Consider the following 24,795-nt stretch of genomic DNA (forward strand, 5'->3'; position numbering starts at 1 on the left):
GAAAGAAAGGCATGAAAAGCATCTTATAGGATCCCAGCCACCCCGGGGCTTTGCACACTCTGAGATGACAGTGCTGGCTCTTCCCATAATGCCAAGCTAATTAAACTCTCTGAGCTTGGTTTCTCTAGATTTGAAATGAGGGTAAGCAAATTTTGCTCACAGGCAGTTATAAAGAATAGACACGATTATGTATGAAAGCTAAAGAGAATGCTTGGCAACAGCAGAAAGCAAACACACATGTTTCCCTTTACTTCTCCCCGCTGCTCTTTCAGGGACAGGCTGCCATGGGATCAACCTCAGTTTTCCAGGTCAGTGTCAAGATCCTGCTCTGGGCCTCCACAGAGCCCTGACTTCCTCTCCAAAGTTCAGCTCAGTGGATTCTCCTTCCAGATTAATCCTGTGCTTTTGTTTGATGATGCTTTGACATCTTGAGGCTTTGTGGATGCAGGGAGGGCCTTCCCCTTCCAGGATTAGCTAATTCCTAGAGATCGCAAAGGACTTACTTGAGAGTAGGACTCTGATATGCAAACTAGCCCATCCCTAGTCCACCTTCTTCAATCAGGCTCCTGTGGTCTGGGACAGAACACTAACTCTCTGCCCTAAATTACCCCTGGATCAGGTACTAGACCGTGAGAAACCACCCATACAGCTTGGAGCCTGCAGAAATTATTCAAACTGTCCAATCCTAAACCTGCTCAGCAACTGACCTTGCCTCACCCTTGCCCAGTAGAGGCTCCTGCCCAAGTTTGCCTTTCACTTGTTCTGCCTCCAAACTGCCTCTGTTGCTCCCCAACAGCTCTGCAGGAAACGGACACTCCCGTTCATTGAAACCGTGAGGAGCAAACCATCTCCAATGACAGTCATCCCCTGATCTGTGGGCCTCCCCTTGCCTGAGTAAACACAAGATTTAGGATTCAGATGAAAACACCGTTTCTCTCTGTGTCTCTCTGGCCCATTAATGTATGAATCCTCATGGCATAGACAGCAGTTACTTAGATTTTACATCCCCAGAGCTGAATTTGGTACCCAGTGTGAACTTAATAAAAACCTATTGAATGAATAAATCCATGAATGAGCAAGCAAATGCATGATGGTAAGCAGGAAAAAAACAGAGGCAAGGCCCAGGCAAGGTAGACACATGGATATGTCAGGAAGAGTGAATCAGAGGAAATGACTGAGATGCATTGAAACCCGGGCTCTTGCTATGGAGAAACAGGAACACTTTTATACTGTTGGTGGGAGTGTAAATTAGTTCAACTATTGTGGAAGACAGTGTGGCGATTCCTCAAGGATCTAGAACCAGAAATGCCATTTGATCCAGCAATCCCATTACTGGGTATATACCCAAAGGATTATAAATCATTCTATAAAGACACATGCACACGTATGTTTACTGCAGCACTGTTCACAATAGCCAAGACTTGGAACCAACCCAAATGCCCATCAATGACAGACTGGATAAAGAAAATGTGGCACATATACACCATGGAATACTATGCAGCCATAAAAAAGATGAGTTCATGTCCTTTGTGGGGACATGGATGAATCTGGAAACCATCATTCTCAGCAAACTAACACAGGAACAGAAAACCAAACACCACATGTTCTCACTCATCAGTGGGAGTTGAACAATGAGAACATGTGGACAGGGAGGGAAACATCATACACCGGGGCCTGTCAGTGGGTAAGGGGAAAGGGGAGGGAGAGCATTAGGACAAATACCTAATGCATGTGGGACTTAAAACCTAGATGACGGATTGATAGGTACAACAAATCAACATGGCACATGCATGCCTATGTAACAATACTGCACGTTCTGCACATGTATCCCAGAACTTAAAGTAAAATAAATTAAACTTTAAAAAAAAGAAACCTGGCCCTTTAGCATAAGAGTGGCTGACCTGAACACAGCTTTGATTCCATCAGGCAGTGGCCCCATCCAGGCCACCAGGTGGTGCATACTGCAAATGCTATATTGCCTGGTTCTTAACCACTGAGATCCCTGAACACATTAGAGTGCACAATTACAGGGTGCAACTCCCTGCCATGAAAAGCCTGGTAATGTTTATATCTATAGCACACAGCTCAATGTCTGGCATTCAGTAAAGATTTACTGAATGAAAATGACTTCAAAGTTAAAAATGAAAGAATGAAATCTCTCTTCCCAGATAACAAACAAAGAGTTGTAAGGGGAAAAATTATAGCTTAAAATAATTTGATAGACCTGCATTGATGGTGATTTTAAAATATACAAGGTTGACTCACTATGAAGCAAGGTAATAAAACATAAGGCAAAACCCACTCTGTTTTTCGTTATTAATAGCAAAATGCCACAGTGAATGTGAAATCTTTAGAACGCGGTGAATTATGATGGATCATATATTCCTATTCCCTGCTGCATCCTGACCCGAATGAAGGGTGCAGAAATGAAGTCTCAGATTGCATCCAAGGTGCCATCTTTCACTAGAAGGCTTTCATGTCAGCCAGCAGGAAAAACTGGCTTCTGAAGTGCAGTGAGCAGTGTTTTCCGGATGACTGCCTCCCTGCCAACGCCGAGGGACTGTGTGACTGCCACCTCAGGGGGTCTGGTGTGGGGGCGGGGGGGCTGTCCAGTCCCAGGTGGTGCTGAAGCCAGCTGCTTTACCACGGCTCTGGGAGGACAAAGCAGAAGAGTCCAGCAGTGACTCGTGCTTACCTGCTTGGTGCCAAAGAGGCCAGGAGAACAGGGACAGCCATGTCTGTCTACCCCGTGTGCACTATGCCTCGGGACCTCGTTATCAGCTCTCACAGTCACTGCTCTTTCTCAACCTTCGGATGTGCCCTCCTTTTTTGTGGTGAGAGCTGAGCCTGGGTCTCTGCCATTCCCTCTGTGCCTTCTGCTTGCTGGTCCTGCTTCAGCATGAACTTACTGATGCCAGGGGAGGTCCAGACTGGGGGACAGGAGTGAAGATTCGGTGGGTGGGGGTGGGCGGTCAAAGAAAGGATGAAGGGAGTTCTTTACACTGCAAAGGCCACGCATAGAGCTTCAGGGGCTTGCCCTGTTTTGTCCACACTGTGGTACCCTGTGGGGAATGCATGGTGATACTGCATTTGCAAATAAGGAAGACTAAGAGAGTTGGGCCTCGGTCATGTAGGGAGGAAGGGATATGGATTTGAAGCCAGGTGTCTGCCTAGCAGAGGGTGGCCCTGAGTGAAGCCCTCTGCACCTGGTGCCTCACCCCTCATCTATGACATGGGGACAAGGACCCTGAGGGTACCTGTCTAGATGGGTGGTTGTCAGGATCCACAAGGCCATCACTAGGATGGCACAGCTGGACCTGTGGGAGCAGGGCCAAGTATGGCCCGTGGGAGTTGGGCCAAGTATGAGGACAGAGGAAGCCACACCAGAACTGAGTCCTAAGAGACCGAGAGAAGCTGGAGGAAGGAGGAGGAGGCAGAGAATCCAGGGAGCGAGGACAGCACCTGCCTAGGAACAGAGGCCTCTGTGACTGAGGCCCTAACCCCATCATTTTACAGATGGGGAAACTGAGGCCTGAGCAGGGGAAGGACTTGGCCAATGTCCCAGTGTTTTGGAGGACAGACTGAGACCCAAACCAGGCCTCTTAGCTCCCATGACAGTGGCCGCCCTTTTGGTTTTCCGGCGTCTGTGGCTGAAGGGGGCTGTAAGCTCCCGTTACAACTCTCACTGGGTTCATCTTCCTATCCCTGCTGCTGGGTGCCCTGTGCTCCGGCGGCACCACATGCTGCCCGATTCCTGCCCAGTGCTGTGCTGTGGTACACCAGGTCCCTGCAGAGCTGTGACCCAGGGAAGGTCCTCCCTTCTCTTGCCCCTGCCTGGCTGGCAGTGCCTTGTCTGCCAAGGGGAGACAAGCCTCCTCGTGGCTGATTTCCCCACCACCTCATCCTGGGGTTCCCCCGTCGCCTCCCAGCACTTCCCTTTCTCCTAGAACTGCTCATCACTTTTGTCACCCCTGTCTGCCTCCTCCAGATGGCAATTCCTTCAGGATAGCCAACAATGGTCATTCAGCTCCCATACAGGACAGCGGAGGAGGAGGGAGGCAGGACACATGACCCACTGGCCGTTCTTTTTAATAGTTTGATGAGGTGGCCAGCAGGATTCTGACTGCCCACCTGAGTGCTCCTGTCTTTTCTCTTAGCATTTTCTCTTAGCATTCTCTTAGCATTTCCATAGCATTGCTATGGAAGAGAATGTAAAAGGTAGTTACCTGCGGCCCCAGCGATCCAGGGATTCCAGGTGGTCCCACATCACCTTTCTTCCCCTGAGTGTAAAAGAAGAAGCTAAAATTAACAAGCAGGCAATCATCAACCAGAGCTGGTTTAATAATGAGTCTCGGTGGACATTTGGGTCTTTATTACTCTCAACCTCCCGGATTAACATTTGTCCCTCAGGAGCGCCCCACAGAGGAGCAATGTGGAATCGGAAAATGGACTCAGGCTTTTTCTGAGTTCAGGAGTAAGGCTCTGGGTTCCAGCTCTGTACTTAAATGTGTTTGGTAACACACGGCCCCGTATTCAAAACGTACCGAAAGATATACCCGAGAAAAGCCTCCTTTTAATCCCAGTCTCAGCCACTCAGTTCTTTTCCTTAGAAACAACTAATCTTACCAGATGTCGGTTAATTCTCCCAGAGAGATTTTATGTATCCGTAAGCCTTACACACACACACACACACGCACACACAAACACACATACTCCCCCGTCCCCCTTTTCTCCACAGACTTCAGCATGCCATTCAATCTGTTAAACTTTGCTTCTTTGTTTCCATTTAATGTATGTAAGCCACATCCCATATCACATGGAGAGTTGCTGGTATCCTTTATACAGGTGCATGGTTTTCCCCGTGCAAATGAGGCATGATGCACTGAAACAACCCTCTCCTCGTGGCCAGGGAGGTTACTGAGGGCATTTCTGCTCTTCTGCTGTGGGAATCCACACTTCAGTGCATATATGTTCAGTATCCAGTAAGGTGATGTTGGGGGGCCCTTAAATAGGGGTGTGGGCCATCTCCTTAAATAGGGGTAAGGTGTGTGTTGGTTAGTTTACACAATGTGGTAATGGCATATATTGTATAACAGAGGTTATCTGAAGGACAGAATACAGCCCTTTTTGGCGTTGTCCTGGTGGATTTTTGATTAAATGAAAGCATTGCAATCGGAAATTGAAAGTAAAATAAGACCTTGATAAGATCTACCTTTTTTGTGTGTGCCTATTTCATGGCAAACTCTCTTTCTAGTTCTTCCCACATGGTCCTTTCTTAATTTACTCTGCAAGAGGATCCCGGAATGCCCATGTTTTCATCCCATTGATGAGTGTGCAAATCGAGGCTCAGAGCTCATGTCTCTGTCGTTGCACAGCTAGTAAGGGGCAGAGTTCAGACCACACCCAGTTCTATGCAGACTAATAAGTTCTATGCACACTAATAAGGCCTTTTTTTTTTTTTTTTTTCAAGACAGAGTCTCACTGTCTTGAACAGGCTGGAGTGCAGTGGCACAATCTCGGCTCACTGCAACCCCCACCTCCCAGGTTCAAGTGATTCTCCTGCTTCAGCCTCCTGAGTAGCTGAGAATACAGGCATATGCCACCACGCCTGGCTAATTTTTTGTATTTTTAGTAGAGACGGGGTTTCACCACGTTGGTCAGGCTGGTCTCAAACTCCTGATCTTGTGATCCGCCTACCTCCGCCTCCCAACGTGCTGGGATTACAGGCGTGAGCCACCGTGCCCTGCCAGGCCTTTTTCTTACCTTAGACTGTGCCCAGACTATCCCACTATTTCCCCACTGGTCCGCATCTTTCTCATTTCTTCCCTCTCTCCACCCCTTCTTTTCTCCTTTCCTTCCTTTTCTCTTTTCCTTTCTTCCTTCCCTCCTTTTTTCCTTCCTCTCATATTTAATGAGCAACTAGTATGTGTTGAACCTAGGAAATAGGCTGTGATCCCTCTACCCACACCCTCCCAAAAGCAGCCCTTCCCCAGGCGCAATGGGCTACAGGGTTGCCGTACTCTCCTGCCTCCACTTCCGAACGCCACCATCAAACCAAGGTCTGTATTCCACACATAATCCTCGAGGAGGTGGATGCCACTTTATTAAGGGAACGAAGGTACTAGGGTTGCACATGAGGGAAGTTTGGAGGAGCTCAGAGGCAAATGTTCTTTACGGAGCTTCAAGCCCTAAAATCTCAGGGGTCTCACACATTAGACTTAGCCCATTGTGGTTGGAAGTGGAAGATAAATTCTGCCTCTTTCTCCTGCTTAGTTGTCCACACACTCAGTCCTCCTAAATGCCGAGCCCCGGGGACACCGGCAGGATTAAGGTGCGGCCTCTGCCGATAAGGGGCTCGTAGTTTGCTAAGAAGGTAGATACAAGCCCATGCAGCGACCACTCAGCCTGTGCTGGGCACGCAGCAGCATCAGGAGCTCCTGGTTCTGCCTAAATGGCTTGAGCAGCTGTCCCAGGGAGGTGGTGCTGATGTAATGATGGAAGGAGAAAGAAGAGCTTTCCAGTGGGACAAAAACTGACTGCAGGGAACAGAATAGGAAAGTGTACAGAGGCAGCTGAGAGCCAGACATTGGCAAAGACTGTGTGTCACCCAGGATGGGAGGCTGTAGGATGCAGTCAGCAAGCAGTCGTGAAGGTCTTGAATGGCCTGGACCAAGCACAGCCCCCCTAGGGGTCAGGGGTTTCAACTGACCACACAACCTGGTCCAATCTATGCTGGTCCTAGGAGCAATGGGGAGGATGAATTAAGGCTGATCAAGCTGCTTCTCTCACTGCCCAGCATAACCCATAATGTCGCCTTGGGCCAGCCCACCATTCTCTCTCCCCAGAACCACTGCAATAGCCTCCTAAACAGTGCCTCCCTGAACACATTTGGCCATTGCACTTTTCTCCTCAAAGCAGCCAGGATGATATCATTAAAACATAAATCATGTCACGTCTCCTCCGCTCAAAACACTGCAATGCCTCTCAGCTCACTTAGAGCAGAACTTTAATGACCTCCAGCCTGCCCTCCACGAACTCATTTCCTCCAACCCTCTTCTCATTTCCATGTACTTTTTTCCCACCTCCAGCCACACTGGCCTCCCACCTCCACCTTGAATCTGCCAAATACATTCCAAACTAAATATCTCTCCACTGGCGTTTCCTTCTGCCTAGGTTTGTTCCCCAGGTATCCACACAGATCAATTCTTCAATTCAATTTGCTTTCTGCTCAAATGCTCCTTTAACTGCATGTCCTCTTTGGCCAGCCTCACCAGAATAGCACTCCCACTGTCCCATTGTGTCCTTTCACCCTGCTGTAATTTCCTTAGTGTGGATCCTCACCAGATGTACCACTGGCATTTGTGCTTATTTACTGTGTGTCTACCCCTACTGGGACACAAGCCACCTGAAAGTGGAGTCGGGCTCTGTTTTTGTTTGATGCTATATACTGTGGCTCTGGACAGTGCCTGCCACATGGTGGACACTCAATAGACATTTGTGGACTGAATAAATTGCCCCTTTGAGAACTACGCAGTCCTAAGCTATGACAGTGGCACTGGGGAGAGCAGTGAAAAGTAAGAGAAAAGTGATATCAGGGAGGAAGGGAAGATACAACTTGGAGATTATTGACTAGCAGAGAGAGTGAGTGAGCCTGGTGTAGAAGCCCCTGGATCCACACCTTTGAGCTACGGAATGCATCGGGCTGGAGGGTGCGACGATGTCTGGGTCACAATGAGTTTCTTGATACTTGCCAGGTAGAATTCAAAATGTGGCCACAGATACCTTCAGAAGACAGCCAAGCCTTGGAGGCACTGGGTTTCTCCATCCATCTGATCCTGCTCTGATTAATGCAGACATCGGGAAGCTGATCATAAGACAGCTAAGAGTTGTCAGTTCCCCTTCCTCAGGGAAAGGAAACCAGACACCTTCCACTTTCTATCTAGACAGACACCCCCTCCAATTGCTTCCAGGTGACTCTATAGAGAGTCACTGGTTATTTACAAGATGAATAAACCATTTTCCCTCAAGGTCAGTGGGAGGAACTGGTGAATAATCATCAGAAGTTAGAATCCAAGCCAGCAACGTAACTGTGTTGAGAGGAAAGACTGAAAGGAGAGATTGGAATATCTAATGGTTAGTAGGAAAGGATGAGAGAGAAAGGATGCAGGGCCATGACTGAGCAGAATGACTCATTAAGATGCCGATGTGGTCGGGGGATGAAGCATCAGTTCCCTCTCTGGGGTGACACGATCACCATTTGGGGATGCAGCAAGGTCTCAGCAGCTCTTTGCTTCCTCAGCTGACCCCAGGATCTTATGTAACAACGTTACTCATGCTCAGGAAGGTGAACACCTAAGTTAACAACAGGATTTGTAAAAGGCATGAATGCAGGAGGTGTTCCTGTGCCAGGAAAGTTGAATCAATTGATCTGGAAGAGCAGGCATATGGGCAAGTAGGAGGCACGTGGTGGACAAGAGAGAAATGCAAAGAAACACATCTATGGAAGCAAACATCATAAGCATTAGGTTTTCAGCAAGGAGAAAAAAACCAAAAAGGTGGCAAGAGGCCAGAGAAAGAAAAGGGTCAGAGCAGGTCTTTCATGGGTCATCCATGAAGGGGCATCACCCAGAGAAGCCTCAGGGTAACATCTCTCTGGCCTCTGTACCTTCCACTCCCCCAGCGTCATGGGCCATTCCAGTGTCTCTCAAAGCTGGCCTTCCTTCTGCAGCCACAGCCACAGGAACCCACCCTGTTCCCAGGCCCAGTCTCTTCCTTCAGGCCCTCCTGGGCCAACCTGTGCAGGCAGGTTATCCTTCCCAAAGGGTGAAAGAAGCTCTGTCCAAGTCACTTCTCTTCTCTTAAGTAGTTAGAGGAGCTTCATTATCCCAAAGACATATCTGAGCTGTTTGATTTGGAGATTCCAAGCCCTGGGGGTCTAACCTACCTTTTCAATTAGGTGTCCAGGGTTCACACCACTGTCTCCCAAGCAAGAGTCCAAATGGACTGCTTAGCTCAGCCCCAAACACCTGCTTAGGACTTCCGATGCCTGAGCCGTTGCCATGCTGCTCCCTCTGTCTGTAATCCTCCCTTCACAGCTCAGCCCACCAAAATCACATCCCAGTTCAGTGCCACCTCTTCCACGAAGCTTCAGCAGTAATGACAAATAACAGTTCAAACGATGAGAAATAAATACTTGAGACATGGATTCCCCAGAGCTACCCAAGAGCTAACAAGTTAGAATTGCCAGGGGTGGGATACAAAGCTCCAAGTGAGTAGAATCAAAGGAATTCTCTGTGTTCTTTCTCTCAACCCCTTTCCTCTATGATATTGTAAGGAAAAGAAGTCTAAATCTAAGGTACATTGGAAGGATAAGCCATTTAACCTGCTGAGTCTTTGTTTTCCCACATGGAAGATTATAATCATGATAATTATTTCAAAAGATAATAGGAGAAGAAATGATTTAATATTTGAGGAAGCTATTTATAAAACACAATAAAGCATCCCTCAACTATAACAGACAGTGATGAGAATGAGGCGGAAGATGATAATGACTATGAGGAAGAAATAGTGAGAGTCATATTCTGGCTCCTTTGTGTTCTTGTAGTGGGTGATAGACTGTGTGCCAAATAGATCTGGTTTCAAAATCTCAACCTCCTAGCAGTGCCACAGAGTTTAAATTAGATGATGCCCACAAAGTACTTAGTAATAGTGGTTATGGTGAGGACAGTGGTAGCAGTTGGTGATTTTGATGATAATGATGGTGGTGGTGGTGGTGGTGATGGGGTCTTGTGGTGGCATTGATGGTGAGGGCATTAATGGTGATGGTGGTGATGGTGGAGTTGATGGTGATGGTGGAAGTGATGGTGATGGCTGAGTTGATGGTGATGGTGATGATAGTAGTTATGGTGATGATAGTAGTGATGGTGATGGTGATGGTAGAGTTGATGATGATGGTGGTGATGGTGATGATAGTCATGATGGTGATGGTGATGGTAGAGTTGATGATGGTGATGGTGATGGTGATGATAGTAGTGATGGTGATGGTGGAGTTGATGATGGTGATGGTGGTAGTGATCATGATGGTAATGGTGGAGTTGATGGTGATGGTGATGGTAGAGTTGATGGTAGTAGTGATTGTGATGGTGGAGTTGATGGTGATGGTGGAGTTGATGGTGATGGTAGAGTTGATGGTGATTATGATGGTGATGGTGATGATAGTGGTGATGGTGATGGTGGAGTTGGTGATGGTGATGGTGATGGTGGAGTTGATGATGGTAATGATAGTAGTGATGGTGATGGTGATGGTGGTAGTGATTGTGATGATGGTGGAGTTGATGGTGATGATGGTAGTGATTGTGATGATGGTGGAGTTGATGGTGATGATGGTAGTGATTGTGATGATGATGGTAGAGTTGATAATGATGGTGATGGTAGAGTTGATGATGATGGTAGTAGTGATTATGATGGTGATGGTGGAGTTGATGGTGATAGTGGTAATGGTGGTGGTGATAGTGGTGATGGTGATGGTAGAGTTGATGGTGATGGTGGTAGTGATCATGATGGTGGAGTTGATGGTGATGGTGATGGTAGAGTCGATGATGATGGTAGTAGTGATTATGATGGTGGAGTAGATGATGATGGTGGTAGTGATCATGATGGTGATGGTGGAGTTGATGGTGATGGTGGTAATGGTGGTGGTGATCATGGTGATGGTGATGGTGATGGTGATACTGCTAACATTATTGGTGGTGGTGGTGATAGCAGCAACTCTAATAAAGGTAGATGTAGCAGCGGCTATGTAACCTCTGCAGTTTTGTCCCATAACTGGTTGCAGAGATTTGAAAAATGCTAGAAAAAATAAATATTGTGGAAATAAAGAGCTGTTTTACTAACAATAGGCCTGTTTCTTGTCATTTTTCTTTTTTTCTCTTTTAAATTGCTACCCAGCACAATATCTGGATTAAGTGTTTATAATTTATCAAGAGGGCGGATTTTTCAAGCCATTCTGAATGCCAAGCTGCTGAGTGGGACTGGTATTTCCAAGGTTTCCTGTCTGCCCACAGAGAGGAGGGAAGCCTAGAAATTCGGAACAGCAATTCTCTCCCAGCCAGGATGAGTTAACACAGTCATCTGAGGGGCCATTAACAGATAAAAGGATTGCTTGTGCAACGGATTCTAATATGTGCCGTATGGTCTTCTGCTCAGTTCCTGTTCTCCAGGCCTCCAAATGTCAAACATGATTATTTTCTACTGGTTAGAGCTGAAATCAGGTGTGCAGGGAAAACCTAGGGTGTCCTAATATAAACCCTGGCTTCATGCCATGAAATGAATCAAACAGTAGCCTAGGATCCAAACAACACTGTTACCATCTGGTAAAGCAGGAAAAGGCAGGAAAAAGATTTTAGAATGAAAAAGGAAAACAAATTCAACCTAGGCTGCCACTGCAGAAAAAGACTGGCCATGTTTCCTTCCTTAAATCTACTAGAAATCAGAGGTGGTGGGCCACATAAACTTCAACAATAATGAGACCCTTGGTTCCAAGGGAAAGCCAGGGATTAAGCTGATGCATGCCCAGTGCATCCTATTGGACAGGCATGGTCAGGTATTGAGCGCCCTAGATCTATTCAAAGCATGCACAGCAAGGACAGTTAACTACCATGTTAGAATTCTGATATGCACATGGATACACACACACACACACACACACACACAGACTCATACTCACAATATTGAAGCAAAGAGGGTGGAGAATTTGGAGCCAGGCAGATCTCATGCCCCAGGTATCAGTACCCCCATTACCTACAGCCTGGGTGACACTCAGTAATTTGATGTATACCTTTAAGTCTTAGACTCCTAATTAGTGGAATGGGATTAAAACCAGCATATCTCATAGAATCCTTGTGGGAATTAAATAAGAATCATGGCTGCAAACAGTTCCCAAGGGAAGTGCCTGCTATGCAGGGACTATTCAATCAATGTTATTTCCTTTCTCCCTTCTCTTAGCTATACACCTTTAAAGAGAGATTCCATTTTTAACATGTGTTCTTAAAGTAAATGACACACAGTCAAGAACACCGTGGGATGGGTGGGGAGTAGTGCCATCTTTGTAAGAGAGGACATCTTGTTGGATAGGATCACCTCTCCAGTCCTCATCTATTGATGCGAGGGAAGAGAAACCAGAAGATATTGAGAAAATGATCAGAGGAACCGAAAAGGTTGTCACCCGCTGTGGGAAGAGCAATGACAAAGATCTAAGTGACCTTGAGAAGGTCATTCACGTTTCTGGACGTATTTCTCACTGTGAGTCTCAAAGATCCCTGCTGCCACAATGCTTCCACAGACATTCCACATTTTACATTTTGTTGAAATGTGTCACAATATACAATTTTTTTTAGCAATTTTTTTTTTTTTTAATCTTCCAGAGAAGATGAGAGATGATGTCTAGGTGATTTCAGCCGAGACTCAGTGCCACAGAGCAAGGCAAGGTGTAAGAAGGGACCACGTTCTCTTCTCCAAAATGAGGCATCCCCTGTAGAAGGTGAGAACACAGGTGACCAGGCACCCAGTTCTGAATCTTGTCCTCTTCTAGTCATTCACTTATGTTCCCTAACTGTAGGAGATTATATTAATGCCATTATCTATTATACATATTTTATATGCATATTCCTATTGTATTTATAACTCTGTATGTGTCTATAAAATATGTATGTTTTACAGGTGTGAGCGACTCTTCTCATTACTATGGTTACAAAAATAAATAAGAAAAAGTCCTTCCTCTCACAGTCTTACATTCTATTGAAGAAAACAAAAACAAATTCTCAAATAAGAAAAATATCAGATAAATCTGCAGAAAATTAAAATGGGGTGGTGTGAGAATAACAGTGACAGCCATTTTGAGGTGGATGATTCGGGCATGACAATTTTTTTATTGGAAAAGTGAGCCTCCTGGAAGCTCTGAAAGGTTCCACTGCTGCCGTGGCCTTCAGCCAGGCTGGTTCTTCTGCCGAAACATTCCAGATTCAGATGCAACTGCAGCATCTCTCATTTCAGCTAGGTGACAGCGCTCCCTGATCAACCTCCTTAATGCCGAGCTCAGACAACAGGCAGGAAATTAAAGCCTTGGAAAGAGAAATGCAGTCCTTCTCTATCTCTCTGCCTGGTGACTGCTACCGCCCTCCAGCAGGCGGGCGGGCGGGTGGGCGGGCGTCTCCTGCAGCTCCGGGGATGGCATGGAGCGTGCCTCGCTCTCAATTCTCCCTTTCACCATGTCAATGTGGAAAAATACCAGCTTTGTCCAAAATGAATGCATTTACTTTGCCGGGGATTATCCTGTCTGCCTGTTGCTAATCTCTAAAATAAAGGGCCTGGATTCTGTTGCCCCCCACCCCGTGTTTAGTGTCTGTCTCTCCATGCCCAAGTTCCTGCCTGCTGTCAGCCATCAGCCTCGTCTCTTCCCCTTGCACAGCCTCAGCATGTGCAGTGATGCCCAGGAGCTCTTCTGAGTGATGTTTCAGTTGAAGTTGATGAGGAGGAAATGACAGGTCATGGCAAGGGAAGGAGAGAGATAATTTTTTGAATAAGTCATTTTGTCTCGCATTTTCCTGACTCAGCCAGAGACTGACTGAACAGGAAGCTGCTTCCAAGCCCACAACATTACAATTTGCTTCTACTCCCTTTTTCTCCATAGATGCAGGCACTGAGCTAGCAACATCCACAGGACAGAACACAACCTGAATCAGGGAATTACCCATGATGACTGAAAGGCCATGGGCCCCCAAAAACCCACTTGCTCATCGTCCATGATTCACTAGAGGAAGCAGGACAAGCGGGGAGCCGTCCTCTGTGTTGCTCTGCACCCTGTGCTAATGCTCCCGCCATCCCGCCTTGTCACTCTTGGTTCACTCTCCTCTGCTAGACGCTGGGCCCTTCAGAGCCTGACTTCTGCCCTTTCCTCAGCATGGCCTCCAGCTGGCATCCGACCTGAACGAGTATGGGTGCTCAGAAGCCGTATGCTCTGCCCAGCCCCTGCCCTTTCTCAGTGGATCACCGTGGGAGCCTCCTAACTCGCCTCCTTCCTGCAGTCTGTTCTCAACACAACAAGACACGTGAATGTGTTTAGGGCACAACCCGGGCCCTGCCACTGCGACCCTCGAAACCCCAGAATGAGCAACCACAACCAGAAATGTATGAGATAAGCCCATCTTGAACATGAAATTATTTGATGTAGCTTCCAGAAGCAGTGTTCATAGATTTAAGTAAAATAATGGTATTATGGTTTTGTGTCTCTTAAGATTCCTTCTCTTTTGGAGACAACATACTGAAATATTTAGAAACAACATGATGTGATGATTTTAGGACTTGCTTTCAGTGAATTCAGTGGTGGGTAGAAGTGAGTGTTGGTTTATATAAAATAAGTTTTTTAATCACTTATAAGTGTTGAGTGGGTTTGGGGTATATGAAGGTTCATTTTACTGTCCTTTCTACTTCTGTGGATGATCAATCATCATAAAACATTTCATCATAAAACATTTTTTCATCGTAAATTTGTTTTTCATCATAAAACATTTTTTGAAAACATGTAAAAGCTCCATTGGTTACTCGCGGTAAAAGCCAAAGTCCTTATGATGGCCCACGAGGCCTGAAATGAACCTCTTCTCCTGCCAGGCCCCTTGCTGGGTCCAGCCACATGGACCTCTGGGCTCTAACACTCTGCGCCTGTGCCTGCCCCAGGACCTTCTGCCTGTCAGGCTCTTCCCCAGCTATCAGTTTGGCCAACATCCTCACCCCCAGAGGGCCTGTTCAAGGAAAACTGTCTTCATTGGGCCTTCCTACATCACCTGCTTACATGCTATTACGTCTCTTTCCCCCTGCCTGCCAGAATAGAAACACTATGCGGGCAAGAGCTTCCTTCTTGTTCCTGAACTACTTACTTGCCTACAACACTGCCTGGTACCCAGTAGATACAGAAGAAGAAATATTTGTTGAATGGATGAATCTGTGGAAGGAAAGGTGAGAACAAAAGCGGCAGGAAGGAATAAAAGCAAGTAAAAGAAAAACAGCAAAAAAGTTGGAAAAGGGAACACAAGAGGAAGAAAAGAGGAACTGGTTGAGAGTCCCCAGTATGATGCCAGCAGAGCCTGAACTAGAAGCCATGTCTGCAGCCATTTTAATTATACCAATGAGTTTCCAAACTGAAGAGAAAGAAGTCCAGGACAAAGCTGATGGGTGTAAGCAAGTGTGCAGAGGCAGGATGCCTTCTCAAGGGGGGCACTTTCCATACCCAAAACACTGATTTCAATGCTCCCATTGACTCCCATGGAAAACTCACTCACTCCTGCAAGGCCACCTCAAACATCACCTTTTCCCTTGGATGTGCCAGTTTCCAGCCCCCGTGCTCCTCTCAGCAGACTCCCTCAAGCTGAGATCCCCTCTATCTTCTGAACATCTGTAGTCTTCCTCAGTCTCCATTGAGGTCACCTATTTACATGCACTGAGCTCCTTAGCCGACCTGTGAGCTCCTGGTAGCCGAGACCTTAATGTTTTCAGAAAATCCCAAAGCATTTAGCAGAGTGTCTGTGCATCACAAGAACTCAACATGAGCTTTTGGACAGACTGACACATGGAAAGAAAGAAGGGAGAAAATGAGAAGTCGGGCTTTGAGGACACACAACCCCCAGTGCGAATCCCTGAGGGGCCACTGATGGCTGTGCTGTATCAGAGCCTGTCCTTCATCTGCAGAAATGGGGATAGCAGGGCTGTTATGGGAGCTGCCATGTAATTGGAGCTCAATAAACACCATATCCTACCTTTGCCCATCATCACTGTACCCCAAACCCTCACCCTGCTTGCTTCTCTGGATCTCTTTGTTTTATTCCTCAAATCTCCAGACCCCGGTGTATTGCCCAATTTCCAAGGCCTGTGGATTGTGTTAAGCTCAGACCAGGTCAAGCACCATTGCATGGATGGCTGGTATTGCTCAGAAGGGTAAAAAGTATTTCTGAAGATGACAATAGTCACCCTGGGAAGCACGCCCAGCAGGTTTAAAGAAGTTGTATCTAAGAAGGTGATATGGTTTGGCTGTGACCCTACCCAAATCTCATCTTGACTTGTAGCTCCCATAATTCCCATGTGTTGTGGGAGGGACCTGGTGGGAGATAATTGAATCACGGGGGCAGTTTCCCTCATACTGTTCTCGTGGCAGTGAATAAGTCTCACAAGATTTGATGGTTTTACAAGGGAAACCCCTTTCACTTGGTTCTCATTCTCTCCTTGCTGCCACATAAAGCATGTCTTTCACCTTCTGCCATGATTGTGAGGCTTCCCCAGCCCCGTGGAACTGTGAGTCCATTAAACCTCTTTTCCTTTATAAATTACACAGTCTTGGGTATGTCTATCAGCAGTATGAAAATTGACTAATACAGAAGGTATGAGCCTGATGAGTGAGCTCTGGGCAAGATGTTCCCTTCCCACCTTAATAAGAGTAAATTAGATAAAGATGTAGATTTTAAAAACCTTCACAGTCATCTTTATATAAACAGTTCCACCCATCATCTACGTCTACTTTGGAAAAGTAACAATTGCCCAAGTTCAATGCAAAATGAAAAAAGCTTCATGTAAACATTCATTACATAAATGCACAAAGATTGTTGTTTTCTCTTAAGACTGTGCAGGAGCATGTTGAGAGAATGACAGCCATGTCAGCTGTCACATCATGCTGCCCAACCAGGGCCAAGTTCCTTCCTGAGCACTTTTTCTCCTAACAACACAGCTGGTGACGCCTTCCCCACTGTAGCAAGAAGTAAACCGGCCTGGAGAGACCAGGTGACTTGCAAGGGTCACACAGCTGCTGAGAAGTGGAGCAGTGCTCCAATCCCAGGTGCATCTTGTTCTGAAGTCCAGGATCCTTCCACTCTATGGAGGAGGGAGACACCTGGCTTTGACCCACCTGCCTGCCTCACTTGACTGACAGGGAAACTGGGGATGCTGAATGGGAAGTGGGGGCGAGTGAATCTCTGATACGGTTTGACTGTGTCCCCACCCAAATCTCATCTTGAATTGTAACTCCTACAGTTCCCACATGCTGTGGGAGGAACCCGGTAGGAGGTGATTGAATTATGGGGGGATGTCTATTCCCATGCTGTTCTCATGATAGTAAATGAGCCTCAGAAGAGCCGATGGTTTTAAAAACAGGAGTTTCCCGACACAAGCTCTCTCTTTGCCTGCTGTCATCCATGTAAGACGTAACTTGCTCCTCTTTGCCTTCTGCCATGATTGTGGGGCCTCCCCAGCCATGTGGAACTGTAAGTCCATTAAACCTTTCTCTGGTAAATTGCCCAGTCTTGGGCATGTGTTTATCAGCAGCGTAAGAACAGACTAATACAATCTCTCTCACCCAGTGCACCTTCATGATGCCTTTCTGCATCTCACCTAGCCTTAAAATAAACTATTTGTAGAATCTTGAGAATTCAAAAGGGTTATAGGAGACACAGTTCTTTGAAAACCAAAGACTGAAGTTAACTAGTGGGTAAGTACAGGTTGGAGTCAGCGCTGAATTAGAAGAGCAAGCCATCCCCTTTCAGAACTGAGGATGTGAAGTGTGATAGGGAGGCAACCCCCTTAGATGAAGTCAATCCACAGCAAAATATATGGCACCATCCACGTCACTGAGCTACAGATTGTCCAGGCTAAGAGAGGCCATATGTGGGATGAGGGCTGCCTCTCCCAGATGCCAGGACTCCATTCCCACCCACCCATCAGTGGTGTAAACCTCCAGAGGCAGGAAGCTCACTGGTCCCTGGAGCTACCTGTCCCGTCTGTGGATGCCTTTGGCCCTCAGATTGTTAACCATGTGAACCAGTAAAAAGTGGTACAAGCTTAAGCGTTACAGTTCAAAAAATGTGAGCTGACTTCCTGCCCTGTGCCAGGCACCTTGGTGGGAACTGGGGACAGAGTTGAGTCTGGCTTTCAGTCCAGTTTGCTGTGGGAGCATCGGAGGGGATGGGGGTACAACCCAAGCATGCTTCTGCAGCCCTCCTCAGAATGTATGGCATTGTTTCAAGAGCTGAACTTACTGGTGAATTATACCCTTACAGTGTACACAATCTAGATGGGAAAACAGGTGCTTAATTAAATTAATTAAATGCCATGATATATCATATTCAATAGTATGGCTATATTAGATGCACAGCTATATCATTTCACTCCTATTTTTTCTCACTTTTCTCAAGACTTAGCTCAAATATCATCTCCTTCAAGAAGCCCCCCAGGCTGGGTCAGTTGCCTCTTCTTTGTGTACCCTCAGCACTGGGCTTCCCTGCTCTGGGGCTGGGATCACCCAGTGGATTCATGTCTCTCTATATGACTCGTGGCAGACAAACTGACTGATCTCTACGTCCCAGAGGCCCAACTTAAGGCAGAACACATAGTAGAACCTCAACCATGTTTGATGAACTGAATCCAACCCTTCATTCTACTTCCAATATTCATTTCAAGCCCCTGAAACTGACACTGTCTATCTTCTCTGCATGGCATTATAAAATAGGGACCAGTGTGGGTGAGCTGAGGAATCACAAAGAAAAGAGAGTTTACTTACTCGGAGACCTTGCAAACCAGGAGGTCCATCCCTGCCTTCTGGGCCTATTGGACCCTTTAGGAGAAACACAAAGGAAAAAGAGAGAGAAACACAATGGTAAATGCAGGGCTTAAATTCTAAAGCTTAGGCTTCAGAATCTCACCCTCATTGAATAGTGTAATACCATCCCATTCCAATGGGGAAATTGGGAGGTCCCATTGTCTCAAACCGATAACACTTTAAAACATGTACATCTACCTGATCTGATTAAGTATGTCGAACAGTTAGGATGTAAGAAACATAGTTCATATTTATACTGAGTACTGTAAGCATCCAATAGCTTGCTTTAGCGGTTTGCACAAAGCACACAGAAACAAATTGGAACCTAAGTGTCTTTGATTCTAAGCCCAGTGCCCTTTCCCTGTAGCCTGCTGGCTCAGAAAGAATTGGCATAGACTATCTGACCCTCAGGCAACGGTGATATGCAAAACATGACAGTCTGGACAAATGAATGAAATTGCTAGGAAAGATCAATTTCAATTAACCAAGGAACGTTCGTGCAGGGAGGGGTCATACTGACCTCATTCACATCCTGCCCCCTCGTCCTGCCTCGATTCTGCCGCATGAGCTCAGGCAAGTCACTTGGTACCGTTAAACCTCAGTTATCTCACCTCTGAAGTGGGGATGATACAACCAACTACTGAGCAGTTATGAATGGGTTCTAAAGTTGGGGCACAGCACCCAGGTCCCCTGACAGAACCCTGATTTTTTCCATAGAATGAGGCATACCATGTGAGTGGGAAACTGAAACCCTAAGCTTAAGCTGTGACTCTATCACCACTTCCAGGTGAATTTGGCCAGAAATGCCCTCTCTGCACTTCAGTTTCCCCACCTTCAATAAATATTATTTTCCTGATGATCATACTAATAGCTACTGCTGCTAAATTTTGCGTAACTATACGTGACCAAGCTGCATTTAGGTCAAAGGTCTTTTCTCTTAATAACGCCATGTAAATGAATAAATCAATGGACAAACTGCAGTAATTAAAGGTGTGGATCTCTCTTCCTAACAAGGAGTCTGTTGAGCTCAGGACACACAGAAAGAGAAGGCCCTAAAGGCACGTGTCTTTTAAGCGTCAAGAAATGCCTGGCATTGATCTACATGGCTGGCCCTTTAGTGGCTCCACCAGACATTGGTAAAACTATCAGAGCCTCTTTCATCTTGGGGAAAGGATGAAAGATGCCAGCATTTGGATGCAGAATGCTGAACACTGTTTCCATTTCGAGAATGGGATATATTTTCCTCTCTCTGGGATTGCTGAACACAAACTCAAAATTTTCCATTCTCGACAGAAGTCACTGAAGCCAGCTTCTCAATTCAATTCAATCCAATGAATATTTAGAAAGTAACTGCTCTGCAGAAGGCCCCGAGCTAGGTGCTGCCAGGGATTCAAAAGCAGATAGAAGTGACAATTGATATCAGCATTGGGCTCAGTCAGGCTCCATGGCTCTCTGCTTCAGAGAGCAGCTCATTTAACCTCATAGTATGTTTACATAAGATGCCGCTGCGGCAGATTTCCAAGTTAGGGGTGAATCGAATGAGGATCAGAGATTAAGCAATGTCACCAAAGCCACAAAATTACTTGGTGGACCATGAAGTCAGGTGCTCTAATTCCTAATCCCAAGTGCCTTCCATGGCTCTATTTCTGTAAGCTCACACTACAGTCAGGTTCACTTTCGTGGCCCTCTTGAACACCTGTTGCAGGGCTAGCTCTACAAGCGTGTGTTAAGTTCCCACCATGTGATAAACTCTGTGGATTGAGAGATGGGAGAGATATTGGTCCTCGCCTAAAGAATCTTATAGTCTTGGGCTTCTCATTACTGTTCTTCTCTTAATAAGGCCTTTAGTTAGGCTGTTTGCTTTTTGAACACTCCCAAGGGAGTCTTATCAATAACATCATGTATTGTACTAAATCCCATTCTGTCTAGGCTAGAGGACATCTTCAGAACCATGGGCAACCCTGTTGGACAACAAGCTAAGATACTCTGAATTTTGAAAGTAGGTAGGTTCAAGACCCTCCCCATGTCCTGTATAACGGACCCTAGAAATGGTACAAGCAGGGGATTCCCATTCATCATCTAGAATTTGCAAATATTTATTTGCAGTTATTTCTTTTTTCACATAGCTGCTTCTTCAGACTCTGAAGTTGCCTTATCCCTGTATCTTCAGCCTCAGTATTTTGCTTGATATAAGGTAGGTGGTAACAAACGTTTGAGGTTTCTTCCTTCTCTCCCTCCCTCATTTACCATAACAAAATCTAGGTAAAGGGAGAGGACTACCCACATATTTTCATCTCAGGAAGAGGCCAAGAAGTTTGCCTCATGATTAAGCAGAACTAGCTCTCTCTAGCTGCTGCTTCTGTAGTGGGGGCCATGAAATACAGTAATTCCCCCTGATGCAGCTCAGAGGAAGTATTGTGAACTCCATGGTGAAAACAGCAGAGGCTGCACAGTCAGATCGGGGTTCAAGTTCAGTTCTGCTTCTCCACAGCTATGTGACTTTGTGCAAACCACTCAATGTCTGTGCACTAAGTTTTCATTGGTAAAACATGAAAAATAACATCTTCACCCTTGCAAACTTAATAGGCATATATTTGCACAAGAAAACATACTATTGCCGGGCATGATGGCTCACGCCTGTAATCCCAGCACTCTGGGAGGCCAAGACGGGTGGATCACGAGGTCAGGAGATTGAGACCACGGTGAAACCCCGTCTCTACTAAAAATACAAAAAATTAGCTGGGTGTGGTGGCGGGCGCCTGTAGTCCCAGCTACTCAGGAGGCTGAGGCAGGAGAATGGTGTGAACCCGGGAGGTGGAGCTTGCAGTGAGCTGAGATCACACCACTGTACTCCAGCCTGGGTGACAGAGCAAGACTCCATCTCAAACAAAAAAAAAAAAAGAAAGAAAAAGAAAACATACTATAGTATAGACCTTCAATATTTGCCAATAATAGATCTGAAATATACATGTATATATGCATAGAAAGGTAAATACTGAAACACACTGCTTTCTCTGCATTATCTAGTTTAAATCTCTCAACAGTTACAACAATTGTGGGCAGCTCTGGAAACTGAACCTGGACTGGTCACAGAAACATAAGTTAGATATTCTGATCCAAAATCTTTGATACAAAATTGTTCCAATTTTCCTAGAAGTAAACATCCCTTAAGTTTCTTCCAGTTTTACCCCAGCAAAAACATATAAATACATCCGCATAAAGAGTGGACCTCAATAGCTTAAAATAAATCTGATCTATGTTCATTTATAAGTCAGTTATTTTATTCCTTTCAATAAAATACAGTAACTTGAAAGCAACAGCAGCACATTGCCAGAAGAAGTAACTTTAAAGCAGTGACCCTGTGGAGTGTACTGTATTCTCATTAATTATCCTCGATATCTGAACTCACATAAGATAATCACAAGGGCCTTTTGGATGGCCTCTTCCCAAGTGGTTATTTGCATAACATTAAATTCTTAACAGAGGGAGAAACCAGAGGCTGAAATGTCCCAGGCCACTGCAAAGTCAGAACTGACCAGAAACATGGGGAAAGTGAGTAGGTTGGAAATGATTCAATCAGCATGTAAGTGTCCAATGTTTTTATTCTACTTCATCTGAAAGGAAAATAAAAAATCAAACTGAATCCCCAGAAACCCCCACCACAGCCCATTGGGGACTGGGGGCTCTGAAAGCAGGGTGCCTGCACTTCAATCTCATTCCACACATGGCAACTGTGTGATATGCAGTTATCCCACCTCTTCCAGGCTCAGTTTTTCCTATGTGAGATGTGACCACAACAGCACCTCCCACTCAGGTGATGCAGAGGCACTTGAGATAATGCCATGCTCAGCACCGGGAATGACTATGATCTTCCAAACCCAGAAGTGTGCAGAGCAAACTCTGCGCGGGAGAAGGACAACTTACCGGAGCTCCTGGAGGCCCAGGGGGGCCTTGGTGACCTCTGGGTCCTGGAGCTCCCTGGTAACACAAGCCAAACATGTGTTTAGTCATGACTTTTCCTCCATATGATCAGGCCCACCACCACCCATGGCCCTTTCCTGACTCAAAGTTTACTTTCCAAGTTCTCGATAGGGAGCAGAGGTCTGGGAGTGGGTATTTGCATTCCTGGCAGAAAGGCAACGGGAGTCTGAAAGGCTCCATCTGAGCTCAGCCTGAGATCATGGTTGTGGCTTCTCTGTTTCTGCTGTGACCTAAATCCCCATGAGAAGAGGACGCGCGTGCCTCTTACCTGTTCCCCTTTCAAGCCCTCTCGCTGCACCTGAGGGACAAAGCAAGCATTAGCAAAGGTGCTGGCCTTTCCGCACCCACAGTCAACCTCTCTCAGCTGCACTAAGGCCTTTCATTCACAAGCCATGCTGTCACGCCGTGCCTCCTGACTTTTCTCCGATTCTGCCCCATTTTGAGTGTTGAAAGTCTCCTATCCAACCCATGTCCTTAGAAGAGCGCTGCCTTATTCTTAGCGGTGAAGATCATCCAACAACCCAATCCCACCAGCGCCTGCATCCATGATTCCAACCGCTGGTGACTCACCACCGAGCCTGGTACACCAGGCAGGCCCGCAGGTCCCACGTCACCCTGCACAGAAACAACAAATATTTCAGCGTAGTTACTGGTGCCACCTTCTGCGGCTCCCATCCCTCCGAGGCTCAGTCTTGCAAGCCCAGGGGACTGCACCCTTCCCTGTTCACCACCACACATATCTTCATCTTGCCCGGGCCTGCTGTCTTGTGATGTTCTCAAAGTTCGGGGTCTGATCCTCATCTCTGCCTCAGCTCTTAGGCTTCTTGCGGGCAGGAGTCTTATTTTCTATTTTGTGCACATCCAATCTAGTGCCTAGATTTGGGTCATGTTCCATGAACACCTCGTGGCCTTCACCAGCCTCTGCTGCCTGAAAGCAGCCTCATCGAACCCCTGCCCGCACCAGCCACTGTCTCTGCGCTGTGAGAGCCGTGACGATATATTTTGGCATGTCTCTTGTGCCAGATTCATAGCTCCATACACAATCAGCGTTCAGTAAGTATTTATCAAATAAGTAACTAAAAATGCGGCACTGCTTCTCATCCATTTTCATTACGTCATTTTATACACAAGGCTTGTCTCCTGCCTCCTCCTACTTGGTCTCCAGGTCCCCTGGGCTACGACGGCTGTGGCCTGACCAGATGTTCCAGGGTGTGCGCTACAACTTGGTCCTAAATGAAGCGTATTTGTCAATTTTGATCACAGAAAAATCTTTAGTTTCTACGGTGCCTTATGGCTAAAGCAAGGGAAATACTTATAGCCAATGTCTCCACACATGACGTAGGGACATATCTTTTCCTTTTACCTAGAGCTTAGCTCAGGGAGCATGGCAAACATTCAAAAGCTGTTGTTAATGAAGCTGGTAAATGAATAAATGAATCACCGATTAAAGCTGAAGGCATCTATTAGGTCTTAAGGCTAAGGGGGAAGAGTGAATGGCTCAAGACACACCCTCACTGCCTTGGGGATTCTATTCCATGGACAGGAAATGTTTCTTCTGAAACCAAAATGGATACATTCACAATGTGCCTTCCAACGCCCTGTCTCCCCCATCCCCGAGACCTGGAAAAATCACCTGCTTTTCACAGCATCCAGTGTTTTTCTAAAAATCCCAATTCATCGTATTTTATGTCAAAAGTCTTGAGTGCCAGTTTTCTTTATTGTACGTTCCTGTTTCTCACATATAGAAATTGAGTCCTGCCTCAGAAACATTTCTGTTTTATTTTTTCCATGCTGCCACTACCCCTGCACACATGTGCACCCACACGAGCACATATTCTCACACACGCGTGCTTGCACACACACTGCATTTACCACCCTATAGCCCCTGCAGGCACTTCCATGACAGGAACGAGTGAAGATCTCCAAACACTCAGATCCCAGCGCGGATAGCAAGGTATTTCTTCATGAACATCCTTCAACTCCTCCAACCTGGCTTAGATTTTCCCTAGACTCCCACAAACCTTATTCATATCTTGGTAATACAGGACTGTTAGAAAACATTCTGAGCTATACTCTGTGTGTGTGTGTGTGTGTGTGTGTATGTGTGTGTGTGTGTGTGTGCGCGCGCACGTGTGTGTAGGGAGAGACAGAGAGAACGGCTGAATAATGAATCTTTTGAGGTT

At 46.2% G+C, this 24,795-nt stretch overlaps 1 protein-coding gene across 1 annotated transcript in view; it reads right to left on the reverse strand.

Moving 5' to 3' along the window:
- COL22A1 (collagen, type XXII, alpha 1) overlaps positions 1-24,795 on the reverse strand; it is a 263,426-nt gene that overhangs the window by 147,255 nt on the left and 91,376 nt on the right. Inside the window, exons 17-21 of the mRNA XM_012001612.1 lie at positions 23,183-23,227; positions 22,881-22,910; positions 22,556-22,609; positions 18,593-18,646; positions 4,227-4,280 (exon numbers count right to left, since the gene is read on the reverse strand). Of these exons, the coding sequence (XP_011857002.1) occupies positions 4,227-4,280; positions 18,593-18,646; positions 22,556-22,609; positions 22,881-22,910; positions 23,183-23,227 (237 nt within the window). The remainder of the gene's footprint in view (positions 1-4,226; positions 4,281-18,592; positions 18,647-22,555; positions 22,610-22,880; positions 22,911-23,182; positions 23,228-24,795) is intronic.

The sequence above is a fragment of the Mandrillus leucophaeus genome, unplaced genomic scaffold (genome assembly GCF_000951045.1).
Source record: "Mandrillus leucophaeus isolate KB7577 unplaced genomic scaffold, Mleu.le_1.0 Scaffold667, whole genome shotgun sequence".
NCBI classification, from domain to species: domain Eukaryota; kingdom Metazoa; phylum Chordata; class Mammalia; order Primates; family Cercopithecidae; genus Mandrillus; species Mandrillus leucophaeus.